The sequence below is a fragment of the Gossypium arboreum genome, chromosome 5 (genome assembly GCF_025698485.1).
Source record: "Gossypium arboreum isolate Shixiya-1 chromosome 5, ASM2569848v2, whole genome shotgun sequence".
Lineage (NCBI taxonomy): Eukaryota > Viridiplantae > Streptophyta > Magnoliopsida > Malvales > Malvaceae > Gossypium > Gossypium arboreum.
Genome location: NC_069074.1, coordinates 9443545 through 9458066, shown reverse-complemented (window position 1 = coordinate 9458066; position 14522 = coordinate 9443545). Strand labels below are relative to the sequence as shown.

The following is a 14522-nucleotide window of genomic DNA, read 5'->3' as shown; positions in this document are numbered from 1 at the left end:
TTTGCTTTTCAAAGTATGACATTTCATATGCTTGAGTAGGTAGGAAAACAGTATGGTCATTATAAGTTGCATATAGGAAAGAGGTCCGAACAAGGGTTCAAGCTAGAATGGTATGGTGAAGTATTCTTGGAATCCATTTAATTTCCTCACAGTACAAACTTTATTTTTATGGAAGTGGAAGAGAATGCATTGCATGGGGTCTTATTTTTCTGGAAGCTTCTTTATGTACTGTCCCTCTCTTCTCTGCTACATTCTGCAGCTTTCACTATTCATCCACGGTGCACAGACCCCGAAAAAGCATTTTGGTGCAAGGATCTTCGCTTTTTCTTTTTTTACCTAATTTCGACAAATTACATTATAAAGATATACTTTTTATCATAAGCTACAACCTATTTTTATAGAACTAGGTTAACAGATTACGGGTAGGTGGTGACGACACTATAAAAGAAACAAAAAGAAAGATTCAAGCTCAACATTTAATGCTCCTGGACATATCTTGGAGTTTTGGTGTTCAATATTTTTGGACAATCAACGCCTTGTATTAATTGATGTTGGACCACACCCCATTTAATTTTTTCTGTTTTACTTGGATAGTTTTTAACTTTAACACTCACTTTTGGGACAAATGATTGCTGATTATTATTTTTTGGTGTTCATGTTTGCTGGCTTCCTACTTATTGTTACCACACAAAATGGGTCTAAAGCCTTTTTCTTTTTTCTTTTCATAAACAAATAATGGCCTAAAGCTAATCACGGTATAGAAAAGGATAAATAAACCAGGTGATGATTACCTTTGATATCAGTCAAAGGGAACTCACAAGAAAACAGTGTTAACGCGGAAGATCTCGTTCATTGTCATTTTGCATGGATTACATAAATCTACGCCATAATCTATTAACATCAACTTGTAATTATTAGATTAGATAAGTTGGATTAATGAAATGACATATTTTTGGAATTCCTAAATTTAATTGGAGTGGGTTTTATTAGATTAAACATATCTATGAAAGAGATTACTTGGCAGAATATTCAAGAATTTTATTGTTTTCCATATTTTTGTTGTTTTGCTTAGTTTGGAATGATGCGATTTCCAATTTTTCATGGCCATCAACAACTTTTTAGGAGCTCGAAGATTATTTTAGGATGCCGTCATTGAATTCTTTATATTTAGAAGACTTCTTTCAATATTGTGTTTCCAAACAAAGATAATAGACCACAGTTTGTGATTATATTTGAACATGGTTTATGGGAGTAAAATTTGCTAGTGTAAGGTACTGAATACTAACCTCAAATAAAAACAAAGTCGGGAATGGGATGACAGATGTTTTGAAATCTAAAGACGCGTTTGGAGTACATAGATTGTATTCTGAATGCAGGACATACCCAAAAATCCTTAATTTAACGAGAGGGAGACCAAGGCGGTGCTGGCTCGGCTCATTGGCAAAGAATAGGATGGATGAGCCCCATGGGCATGGACCCCCTCTTCCTTCCCTTCCCACCCTGATTGTTTTTACATTTTGGTAGTGGTGGGCATTTTCTGGGCCGATAAACTCTACTTATCACTAACCTTTGTTTTCTTTGATTTAATGAAACAAGAATGAGGTGAAGTAGGCTGCTCTCTAGGGGAAGAAACCATACACATGCTTCAAGCAAGGGTAACATTGCCTCAGCGAGGTTCAGTATAGTTGCCACTATTCCCCTTCTTTTTTCACATATCCTCATCAATACCAGCAGAATATATTATATGTAGACATATATCGCTGTCAATACCAGAAGAAAAGTAAGCCGCTGGTTGATCCAAAAGCAGTACTCTAGATATATAGTGAATGTGTACCTGTTTGTAGGTTAAAGTAGAAACAATATATGATCATATCATTTCTAACTCCTTGAAGAAAGAAAAATATATATCTTAGAAATATCTGCTTGACAGCACCTGTTTACAGCTATGGATTAATAACCAAATATAAGGGGAGAATTTGAATATATAGAATATGAAAAATATAAGTAATGTTTTCTCTTCCAATAAATATGTACAAGTTCAGAATAAGCAATTTGATGAAATGGAAAAGGCCAACTTTCATATATATATATATATTCAACAGAAGAAAATGCTAACGTATATGGTGAAAAGCAGAATATACCATAATGTGAAACAGCCAATGGTGGTTCTGGTACCAAGTTGTTTGCTATAGTACAGATCTATCAAAAGCAGTTGCCCGAGAAATATATATGCCATTATTTTGGTGTTCAAGGTCGCATATTGAGATATTTAACTAGATATTATCGTATTTGAAAATGTGATTTTTGGCCAATGAGGCCTTGGCACAAGGCAAAAACGGAGGTCTTGAGTGTTCAAGACCCAATATGCACAATAAAGATGCATGGTTTTCGAGTCCCACCTGCCACCATGAACTGTTGCCATATGTGTGGGTTAACTTTCCTTGAGACTAGTTATCACAGTGATGAATTATTACAGCATCTATCACATGTACGAGTGTTCCTTTGTTTGTTGGAAATCAATTGACTTGTATTTGACATGCTAAAGATAAGGGGAAGGGGAAAAATGACAGGTTCTGAGATTCAAACCTCATACACTAGAAAGAGAATATGCAAATTAGTGAAATTCAAGTTAATCATTTTCACCAACGAAACACCACCCGAATTTCGCTAAAAATAAAAAACAAGCAAAATAAGTGTCACAAATCATTTATAAAAAATACGGTTCCCTAAGCTTAAACAGCCAACTGAAAGTCCTGCTAAACCCACCCAGATCCAAACCAAATAGAAGCTAAGGCAACAACCAAAGTTCTGAAACCAGTTATACCCCTTGGCAAAATTACCAGTCCAGCGGCGTTGGAGCTGTTTGATGAATGGGAGGCAGCGGGTGAGGCAGTGGGCGAAGGCAGGGGATGAACAACGACTGAAACCTTCATGCCGTTGAAGCACTGCCCATTGCCACAAATGAAGTAGTATCTCTTGGACTCGTTGAGAGGTATAAAATCCTTGCCGCTGCTCCAGTTCCCTACTGCTCCTTCCGTTGTGCAGTTGTCATACCCAGTTTGGTTCACTTCAAACACATTGTATTGTGTCTTTTGGTACCTAAACGCTGCAAGGAAAGGCAGAGTAAAGTACCCAGCTTTGGGTTTTGGACTTTCTAAAGCAGAGAATGGGAGTGAACTAGGTATCCAAACTAGATCCAATATAAACCACAGTCATTCGCAAAACTAGTGCAAAGCTGGAAACTGAAAATGGTCGCTACTAGTGAAATAATAGAAGACTACAAAATAGAAAAGGAAGTGAGAGTTAAAGAGAGTACAGATGAAGTCTCCGACGTAGAAGGTCTGATTGTTGGCCCAAAGGGTGTAGTTGATGCCAGGGTTCCAGCCTTTGTTAGCACCCACAATGTGGTCAGTAGCGGTGACAGTGCCAAATATTAGAAGAAACAAGCACACCGGGAGGAGCAGGCCTGAGGTTGAGACCAACATTGTTGGGGGAGGTTTGGTTACCCTCTCCTTGCCTTTTTGGGGAGTGGGAAAGTAGTAGGGGTGCAGGACAAGATGGCAACTTGTTTTTTTGCCCACAATGAGCTGGTGGAGCTTCCCTCACTGGGATCCCCAAAACAAAGAAAGATAAATTATTGGAGTATGGGGCAAATCGCGGGCCCCTCTTTATACCTAGTATTTAAATTCAATTTCAAATCCAAATTTGAGCATTCATTCTCCATTCATTTTCTAGAAAAATGTCAACAAGGCCTCTAGGTTAATCAGGTATTTTATATACTGATTAAATCATTTTAGTTATTGCTAGTTTAAGAATACTTTTAAAAACTGTTTTTTTAAATATATTTTTGAGAAGTTAAAATTTTAGCTTAAAAAAATTACTTTTAGATTAATTTTTAATTTAGGAGAAATAATTTTTCTCTCAAAAACAATTTGTCAAAAGTATTTTTAAAAGAAATACTAAACATACCTTAAGTAAACTCAATCTATATATGAACAATGTGATACTAAAAGTCATTAAAATAAATACAAACAACTTTATTTTTAGCATTATATAATTCATTAACAATATAAAAGTTCATCAACTATAACTTCTTAATTTTGAAATTTTGGGCCGTTTTGGACCTTTTGATTTTGGACCTAAGGCCCAATCGTTACATTGATTATCGGATAAAATCGGGCCATCTTATCTATTATTCGGATATTTAGACTTTTTAATTTTTATAATAATAACTATTTAATTTTTATTTTTCACCCACAGAGTAAATGCAATAGTTTTTAGTGTTATTATATATAAAAAAATATTTGTGTATTCCTTTTCGCAGATTAATATTTAAAAGTATGCATGAAAAACTATGAAATTGATATCACCACACGGTGTGTTTGATAATTTTTATTTAATTTTACATTTACTTTTTTAAATGGATTTCATAACTTTATTAATTTTTTAATATTGAATAAGATAAAGTAAGTAAATAATCACTTATAAAAGGTTTAGTTGATTTAAATATACATTAGAAACAAATTATCTCTTGTTTTTGTTAATAAGTCAAATATCTATATTATTATATTTAACTTTTATCTAAAATTATGTAAAATAAAATAAAATAAAATAAAATAAAATATTATAATAATATTTTTAAAGAAAGTAATATTATTTGAAAACAATTTTATTTTTTCATGACATAAGATAAACTTTATAAATATCTACTCGATTATTAGAAATTTTATTATTCACTTGATTTTTATTTCTTACCATTAAGGTAACCCATATAAATTTCGATTAATTCAATTAACCGACAGAATTAACCAAAGAAGTTCAGTTCAGTTAATTATTTTTGAAAAAATTTCAATTCGGTTAACGATTAAGAATTTAAAAAGATCGGTTAATTCAATTAATAGTAGTTCGGGTCAGTTAATCGATTGAATACCCTGTACTTCCAATACCATGAACCAACCTCTAATGTCCAAGTGAGGAGTGAGGAACGGAGTGGATAATTTGGGTTAATAACTTTTTAATTAGTATATGACATTGAAATGATGTGTATTAAAAACAAATATTAAAAAAACAAGTCATTAATTTAATAACCACATCAGCCAACGGTTAAGTATTTAATGTATTTGAACTTACAAAAATAAAAAAAGCAAATTGAATGACAATTTTATAATTTTTTTTTGAAAAATGCGACTGGATTTTATTAAAACTAAACAAATAAACAAAATTAAAAACTCCTTTACAACTCTGAGACTAAGTCCCGAATAAAGAAAACAAATAAAAGAAGAAACAGCCCAAAAAACTTAAAAGGCCCAAGAGAAACAAAGAACATAAAGAATAAACGAAATAAAAAATTGGAAACCTAATCCAGTCACTATCAAGATAGCTGGTACCTATTAACTTTTTGTCTTTTCAAATCTCTATACCAGCTTACCAACTGATACCAAGTTCCAAGAAAGTATGTCATTGCTGCTACCCTTATATTTTCATATCTTCTTCGGAGATTTTTCAATCTGGTTGCCTTGGCCTTCTCCCCTCTCGGTCGCGTTGGAGATGAATGAGATCTGCTCCCTCCAGGTACTTTTCTTCTCGCTTCCTTAATGCTTCTCTTGCCAAATTATTGTAACACCCTTAATCCGTATCCGTCGTCGAAACAGGGTTACAGAGTGTTACAAGTTATCAGTACATACAAAACATTTACAGATTAATCAAAATATTACTATTCACTTTCTGAGATCATATATATATATATATAACAACCTTTATTTGGGCCCTCGAAGCCCAACATGAACATTAAAATCAAGTCGGAACTCAACTGATTTCTTATAAAAATTTTCGCTTAATCATCAAGCATTCATACTTAAAGCTAGATCATATCTTTATAAAATACCACATTTCAGATGCGCAGAATAAAATACTTGCCTTAGACATTTCAATCCAACTTCATACCCAACAAGCATCATATTGAATCTAGTCATATATATACATGTCATGATATGTATCGTTCTCATACTATTTTCTTATAAACATATATCATTTATTTTCCTCCTCCTTCTCTCCATTCCACATCCTTAATGTATATAACATTCTTGTAAGTACGATTTCACAATTTACTTATTAATGCTCACATCAAACTGTTCACACGAGTCATAGTCACTCAATTATTTATAATTTGAGCTACAGAGCTCCAAATTAAGATCCGTAAATTTTTCCTGAAACTAGACTCACATATAATTCCACCATAAAATTTTTAAAATTTTTGGTCTAGCCAATTAGTACAGTTTATTCATTTAAGTTTCCCCTATTTCACTATCTGACAGTTCTGACCTCTCTTCACTAAAAATTAATTATATCACAATACAGAACTCAGATAATGTTCTCGTTGATTTCTATTGAAATAGACTCATTAAGGATTCTAAGCATATAAATTTTAGCCTCTAAATAATTTTCTCCAATTTTTAGTGATTTTCCAAAGTCAATACATGAGAACCCGAATTCATCCTGACCTTGTCTCACAAAATTCATTATATCTCATAGTTTACAATTCAATTGCTTACACTGTTTCTTCTATGATAAACTAGACTCAATAAGCTTTAATTTCACATATTATTCATCCTCTAATTCAATTTTTAAAATTCATGGTGATTTTTCAAAGTTAACCTACTGCTGCTGTCCAAAGCTGTTTTAGTTCAAGATATTTATTACCATTTTTCCTCTAAATTTCACAGGTCATACAATTCAGTCCTTGCTCAATTAGCCCATCTATTAAGCTAATTTTTCTCAATTAAAATTTTATTCCATCATTCTAAACTATTACGCAACCTTTGAAAATCAGAATTTTAACGCTAAACCTTAATTCACAACTTTTTTACAATTAGGTCCTAAAATCAATTTCTATTGAATTTACTTGATAAAATCATCAAATAACAAAATCAAAGCTTAAAATTCATTTTATTTCATCATAAACAGCCAACAATTATCAATGATAGCTTTTAATTTTGTCCATATAATCAAAAACTAATGAATTAAACACTTGGACCTAATTGTAAAAGTCACAAAAAATAAAAATCTCAAAGAAAAGGGCAAGAATTGAACTCACATATGTCAAAGTATGAAAAACCAGCAGTTTTCAGACCTCCCATGGCGTTTTTGCTGAAGAAATATGATGATATCTCTAGATTTTTCAATTTTGTCTTGTTTTATATGTTTAATTTGTGAAATTTCCCATTTTGCCCTTGTTTCTCCTTGTCTTTTTTGCTGATTTTCTTGTCCAACCGTCCAGCCCATACAATTTGGGTCCAATTGCCTTTTAAATCCCTCCTTTTTAATCACTTAAATTATTTAATCACAATTTAATAAATTTCGCACTATTTTCAATTTAGTCCTTTTTAATTAATTGACTAACCAAACGTTAAAATTTTCTAACGAAACTTTACTACTAACTTAATAACACTCCATAAATATTTATAAAAATATTTATGGCTCGGTTTATGAATCTGGGGTCTCGATACCTTGTTTTCAACCCAATTTACCTGATTAATTCTTTTAAAATCGCAAAATTCACTAATTAAAAATAATTCTTTTAAGTTCGCGCTTGGCCTGTAATTATTATTTGTTAAAATTTCTAAACTTACTCGTCGGATTTAGTGATCTCGAATCACTGTTTCTGACACCGCTGAAAAATTTGGTTGTTACAATTATGAGTAAAGCCATTTCTAGATCTTTGAACAAACTGGAAGTTGATTTCTTGAAAAAGAGGCTTTTTGTAACAGGTGTTGGAACAGTGATTAGAGATCACTAAATCCGAAAAATGAGTAGGAAATATTATTAATTTAGTGAGTATAAGTTAAATGTGAAGTTAGGAAAAATTTTGAAATAGTGAAATGTACAAAAAATATATATATATTAAAATAATTAGAATTGAAAGCGAGGTATCGAGACCTCGAGAATTTTAAATCGAGCCATAAATATTTTTATAAATATTTATGGAGTGTTAATAAGTTAGTATTAAAGTTTCGTCAAGAAATTTTAAAATCTTGATAGCTAATTGAATAAAAGGACTAAATTGTATCAAATGCAAAATTGTAGGAAATGATTAAATAGATTAAATGATAAAAAAAGAGGGTTTAAAGGAAAATAGACCCAAGGTCTATTTGGGCTGGACGGAAAGAGCATGAAATCACCAAGAAAATAAGGGCAAAATTAGAAAATTGCAAAATTTACTTAATAAAGCTAGGACTAAAGTGGAATTATCTAGATTTCTCTTTATTTTTCTGCATTCTCATCAGAAAAACACCATGGAAGAGTTCCTTAAGTTGTTTTTTCATATTTTTACTGCAAGTAAGTTCAATTCTTGATTATTTCTTGAAATTTTTGTGTTTTGTGACTTTTACAACTAGGTCCATTTGTTGAATTCATTAGTTCTTGATTCTATGAAAGAAATTGAAAGTTTCTATGAATATGTGCTGGAAGTATATGATGATTTGATATAGAATTAGAGCTTTAAATTGTTTATATGCTGATTTTATTGAAAGAATTGAATAGAAAGTGAATGTTTGGGACCTAAATTGTAAAAGAGTTTGAAGTTAGAGTTTTATGTGGAAATTCTGAATTTCAATAGTTATGAAATAACTTATAATGTCTAGGAAAAGTATTAATTGAGAAAATTAGTTTAATTGAGGGTTAATTAAGTAAGGACTGAATTGTATGAATCTGTGAAATTTGGGGCAAAATGAAAATCAACATTTTGCACTAAAATAGTTTTGGACAGCAGCAATAGTCTAACTTTGAAAAATCTCCAAAATTTTAGAAATTTAATTAGAAGATGAATAAAATATGAAATTAAAGCTTATTGAGTCTAGTTTCTTATAGAAGAAAGCGGTGTAAGCAATGGAATTGTAAATCATGAGATATAATAAGTTTTGTGAGACAATGTCAGAATGATTTCAGGTTCCCTGTTCTGACTTTAGAAAATCATCAAAATTGGAGAAAAATAATTAAGGGATTAAATTTATATGTTTAAAATCCTTAAATAGTCTATTTTCAATATAAATAAGCGGAACATCATCCAATCTCAAATGCGATGAGATAATTAATTCTTAGTGAAGAAGGGTCGGAACTATCAGATAGCCAAACAGGGGCAACTTTAAAGAATAAACTGTACTTGTTGGCTAAACCAAAAATTCTGAAAATTTTATGGTAATAAGATAAGTAAGTCTAGTTTTAGGGAAAATTAGTGGATCTTAATTTCGAGTTCTGTAGCTTAAGATATAAATAATTTAGTGACTATGATGCAAATGGACAGTTTTGAATATACATAAGTAAATAGTGAAATTATTGATAATGTTACTTGTTGCATGTTATATAAATTAAGGATGTGGAATGGAGAGGAGGAGGAGAAAAATATGTATGAATATTCAGCTAGCATGGCTAATTTGTATGTTTTAGGCTCATGGACTAAATTGAATAAAAGTAAAATTTTATGGGCAATTTTGTAAAAAAAATGTTAGAAATGACCAATTTGCATGAAATGGATTATTTTATTATTTAAATTACAAAATTGAATGAAATTATTAATTTAGCTCAAGATTAGGGAAAAAATGTTTTAAGGATTAAAAAGTGTTGAAATTATGGAAAATTCTAACATTTTATAGAATTCATAGGTTGTTATCAATTTGTGTGAGAATAACGGCTGGAAATAAGGATTAAATTGTAATACTTATATTTTATTTTAACCTAAGGATGAAATCGTCATTAATTAAAAGTTTAGGGGTAAAATGATAATTTTGTTTAGAGCATTAGTTGAATGTATTATAACATAAAATAAGTGAAAACGACGATCAAATTTCTTTATAAAGATCCGGATGACTTGAATACGAGACTTGAACGTGGAAAAGAAAAGATATCGGATTAATGAAATATCTGATAAATGAATCGGTAACTCCGGTAATTCTCCGTAACTCTATTCCGGTGACGGATTCGGGTTAGGGGCGTTACACTTTTTGAAACCCTATGAAAAGCCCTAACTTCACTGCTTGTAAACTTGCATATGCCTCTGCCATGAATGGAGACGATATTTCAGCATGAAGGGTCGTCTTAGAAGCTAAGAGCTCACCTGTCATCCCCCACACCACCATTCCAAGGCCGATCTGAAAGATTCACCGTCAAAGGCTACATCAAAATAGATAGCTACTCTCTCACTTCTTTCTCTCTGTCTCTGTCCGCGACCAACAACTAAGGTAAGTGCCTTTTATTCCAACCCGTTAATCTCTGCTATATAGCTTTGGATTCGGTTTGATAGCTCCCTTCCTATTGTTATTTTTTACTCATAGACGAGCTAGTTCCTTGAGTTCCAGATTATCCAAATGGCACAACAAAATAGGCGACATTGTTTGCTGCTACTGATAGTGAAGATCAAGGTCAGCCTTTCCCACATATCTTGAATATTGGTATTAATGACCCATGAAAGATTAAGAAGTTGCCATGTCTCTGTAATTGTAGGGCATTGTAGGAAAACATGGATACCATCTTCTTCCGCATTATGACAGCAATGACATGAGTTGTTTGCGACCATCCTCTTGAGTTTGAGATTCGATAGAGTAGGAATAAAATTCCATGAGATTCGCCATATAGTAATAGCAATTTTTGATGGATATGTAAATTCCATAGCTTTCTATAGAAATTCTTTGTTTCGGCCTGTAATAAATAAGAACTAGGATCTATACTAGCCTCTTGTAATAGTTTATAGGCACTTCGGACTAAAAAATCACCGGAATGTTTTCCCCACCAGACTTGAAAGTCATCATGTGCTTATTCCGCCAAAAAAATTTGCAGAATTTTTTGTACTATGTCCTCTTCCATTTTCTTGTTGAAACATCAATTAAGTCTGAAACTAACTCTGCTTCTGTGTTGTTGGGATCGACATTAATTCCGCCAATATCAATTCCCGGTAGCCACCGATTGCTCCAGATAGAAATTTGGTCTCCTCTTCCAACATGGCAGCATAAGCTATCTTTCAGTAACCCTTTTGCTGCCGAAATGCTCTTCCAGGTAAGTGAAGGTAAATTTTCTAATTGTGCATTAACAAAGTCTGAATTTGGAAAGTATTTGACTTTTAAAACCTGGGCTAATAAAGAAATTGGAAAATTAATAAGGCGTCAACCTTGATTGGCTAATAAAGCAATTAAACCAACTAAGATCACGAAATCCCAAACCACCCATGTCTTTTACGGTATAAAGGTCTTTCCAATCACACTAATGAATGCCCCTCTTACCTCGATCCTTTTACTACCAAAACTTCGCAACAATACCCTCAAGTTCAGCACACAAAGATTTCGATAATAAAAAACAAGTCATTGTATACGTCGGAATAGCCTGAAGAATGGCTTTGATAAAAACTTCTTTCCCACCTTGAGAGAGATGCCGGATACTCCAATTGTCAATTCGCTTCTTGAATCTATCTTTCAAATTTTGAAACGATTCTTTCTTCTTTCTGCCCACCATATTAGGTAGACCAAGATAACGTTCTAGATCATTTGCACTTCGGACTCCAAGTATACGAGTAACCGATTGTCTGTCTTCCTCTTGTGCGTTAGTGCTAAAGAAAATACTCGACTTATCAATATTGACGTACTTCCTCAGCAGACTTCATACTCACGTAAAATTTTCTTCAAAAGATAGGCCCCCTTCTCCGTAGCTTCTTCAAACAAAATGCAGTCATCTGCAAATAAAAGATGTTATACTTGTGGCCCCCTTCTACTAGTTTTAATCCCTTTTAAATGACCTTAGTGAAGTGTCAGTCTCATAAGACAATATAAGCTTTCTCCATAGATCAGAAACAAAAATGAACTTAAAGGATCTCCTTACTGTAAACCCCTTTTTGGCTGAAAATTTTCCCCTACTTGACCATTAAAAACCATCGAGTAAGAGACAGTAGAGATGCACTTCATAATAGAATTAATCTACGTAGAATCAAAACCCATTCTCGTCATCATCTCCTGTACAAAATTTCATTCTACTCTATCATATGCTTTACTCATATCAAGTTTAACTGCCATAAGTCCATTTTTTCGAAATTTTTTCCATTTAAGAGTATGTAAAATTTCATACGCCAGCAGAACATTATTCAAAATTAATCTTCTTGGCACAAGCACTCTGTGCATTATCAATACATTTTTCGAAGACTTCTCAAAATCTATGTAGTCTTTATAAATAAAATTGCATAAGCTAATGGGACAAAAGTGAGTAAGATTAGTCGGGTTGGCTTTTTTAGGAATAAGAACAGTGCGAGTCATATTTATTGGACTAACTTCCATATCTCCGTTAATACGTTAAAGACAAAAAAGTGAAACCTCTTCCCCAATGATGTACCCGTATTTTTGAAAAAACAAGGCCGAAAATCCATCTTCACGAGATACCTTTGTAGGTCCCATTCTAGAGAGCGCCTCCTAAATTTCTTCCTTTGTATATTGAGCCGTGAGCTTGTGATTATCCTCCTCAGAAATACAACGCCCAATTCTCGATAAAAGATGTTCCTAATGTCTCTTTTTCCCAGCCTCAAATAAATCTTGGAAATAGGATCTAGCAATTGCTGACATTTATTGGATATCATCTGTTTCTCTGCTATTTATGTTCTGCAGCTTCTGAATACAATTTTTCCTTCGTCGCTGTGTTGCTTGGCTGTGAAAAAAAGCTGTATTCCTATCCCCAAATTTCAGCCAATTAGTTCTAGCTCTTTGCTCCTAGTACCTTTCATCCTTCTCGATCTCAAAATTCAACTGCAACTTCGTGTCAATCAGCTCTACTAAATTATTAACACTCCTTTCAGCTTCCATCAACTCAGATAGCTTTGAGGATAAAACTTCTTTGTTCCATTTTCTGGACTAGCATATGTTCAAAGCCCATCTCTCCAAGCCTGTTTTTAGACAATTCAGCTTCCGCAATAAATCTCCTGATGCCCTTTCCCAAAGGGATTTAAATTCAATTTCAAATGACTCGTCCAAGACCCACCACGCCTCAAATTTAAAAGTTTTCCAGTTCTTCCTATTGTCATATTTTTTTCTGGTAATTAGAAGAGGGCAATGATCAGAGACCAAATGCACCAAATGTTGAATGAACGCTTCTAGGAACATAAACATCCAATTCTCATTAGCCACTCCTCTATCTAAACGCTCTTGAATATTTGTTTCTGGTAAATTACCTCTCTCCCATGTGAACCAATTGCCAGAATAGCCCAAATCCATCAGATGGCAATCTTCTAGGACATTTCAAAATGCTTCTATTCGTTTTTCATCTCTAGGCACTCCTCCCTTCTTTTCAAAGCTATACATGATTTCATTAAAATCCCCACAAACAATCCAAGGAAGATCCTCGTTATTGGATAGATTTTTTAATAAATTCCATGATTCAACCCGATCTTGTGCATATGGGGAACCATAAAAACCTATAAATCTCTATTTATTTCCATCATCAGGATCTTTAATAAGCACATCAATATGCCTTCTTGAAAAATTCTTAAGTGTAATAATATCATCACCTTTTCAAGCCAAACACAAACCACCTCTAGTTCATTAGGGATCCACATCAATACCGTTGGCAAAGCCACATTTTCTTCGCACTCGTTCCATTTGAATCTTGTTTATCTTTGTCTCTATAAAGAAGACCACCTGGGGATTATATTTCTTCAGCGTATGCTGAAGTCTTCGAATCGTCTGCGGATTCCCCAAACCACGAACGTTCCATCTTAGAATTTTCATTGTGACCAGTCGGCTTGCCTTTTGGTAGCCGCCGATGATAAAAGTGTATTGAATCTTCATTTTCCCCTAGGTCTTTTTTGTCCTTCCTCTCCAATTATCACCTTTTCTTCCAAATTATGCTCCATTGTAGAATAGGCCTGGTTAGCCAATATATTTTCCCCCCATTAAGAGGAAGAAGGCAAATTACCTTCTAAATTAATCCCTAAAACAGGATCAATGGTTGCTCCAATTTCCATCTTTCGCCTTATTTCCAATAGCTTGTATTCTGACTTGCGTTCTCCATTAAAACTTTTACCTTAATCTTCTTCTCCATCTTCACGTAACCAGATAGTTTTCATTGCAAAAGCTCTCTTGGATTGCGCTCGTAAAGACAAATCCCAACTCATTACCGTCACTTCCACCCCTAATGCCATCTTTGCCTCACAAAAAGAATCATTGTGACCCAACCGACCACAATAAAAACAGAAAAGAGTCAGCCTTTCATATTTAAATCTGACGTATGAACAATTCTCGGTAAAGATAATCTATTTTTTCCTTTTTAATGCGTGACAGATGTCCAATTGAACCCGAATTATCATGAAATTCCAATCCTGTCTCCCCAGATCTGAACTATTATACTCCAAAAACTTACCCAAAAAATTACCTAATTGTTGTGCCAAACTTTCAGAGAAAAACCCCATTGGAATATCATGGATCTGTACCCAAAAAGGAGAAAAAATTAAAAGGATTTTTAATGGATCTTCCCTCAACTGTAACGCATGTAAAATCAGCAAG

The 14522-nt window shown here is 33.2% G+C and overlaps 1 protein-coding gene and 1 long non-coding RNA gene across 2 annotated transcripts; both read right to left on the bottom strand.

Annotated features, from left to right (window-relative positions):
* Positions 1-2636: 2636 nt before the first annotated feature.
* LOC108450339 (lamin-like protein) lies at positions 2637-3636 on the bottom strand. The gene is made up of 2 exons (XM_017747908.2): positions 3317-3636; positions 2637-3106 (listed from the first exon to the last, which is right to left on the bottom strand). The coding sequence occupies exons 1-2, from the start codon at positions 3483-3485 to the stop codon at positions 2757-2759; spliced, it is 519 nt and encodes a 172-aa protein (XP_017603397.1). The 5' UTR covers positions 3486-3636; the 3' UTR covers positions 2637-2756.
* A 1531-nt stretch (positions 3637-5167) lies between these two features.
* Positions 5168-7174, bottom strand: LOC128292848 (uncharacterized). Its single transcript, XR_008282799.1, has 2 exons — positions 7094-7174; positions 5168-5624 (listed from the first exon to the last, which is right to left on the bottom strand). It is a non-coding gene; the product is annotated as an uncharacterized LOC128292848 (long non-coding RNA).
* Positions 7175-14522: the final 7348 nt, after the last annotated feature.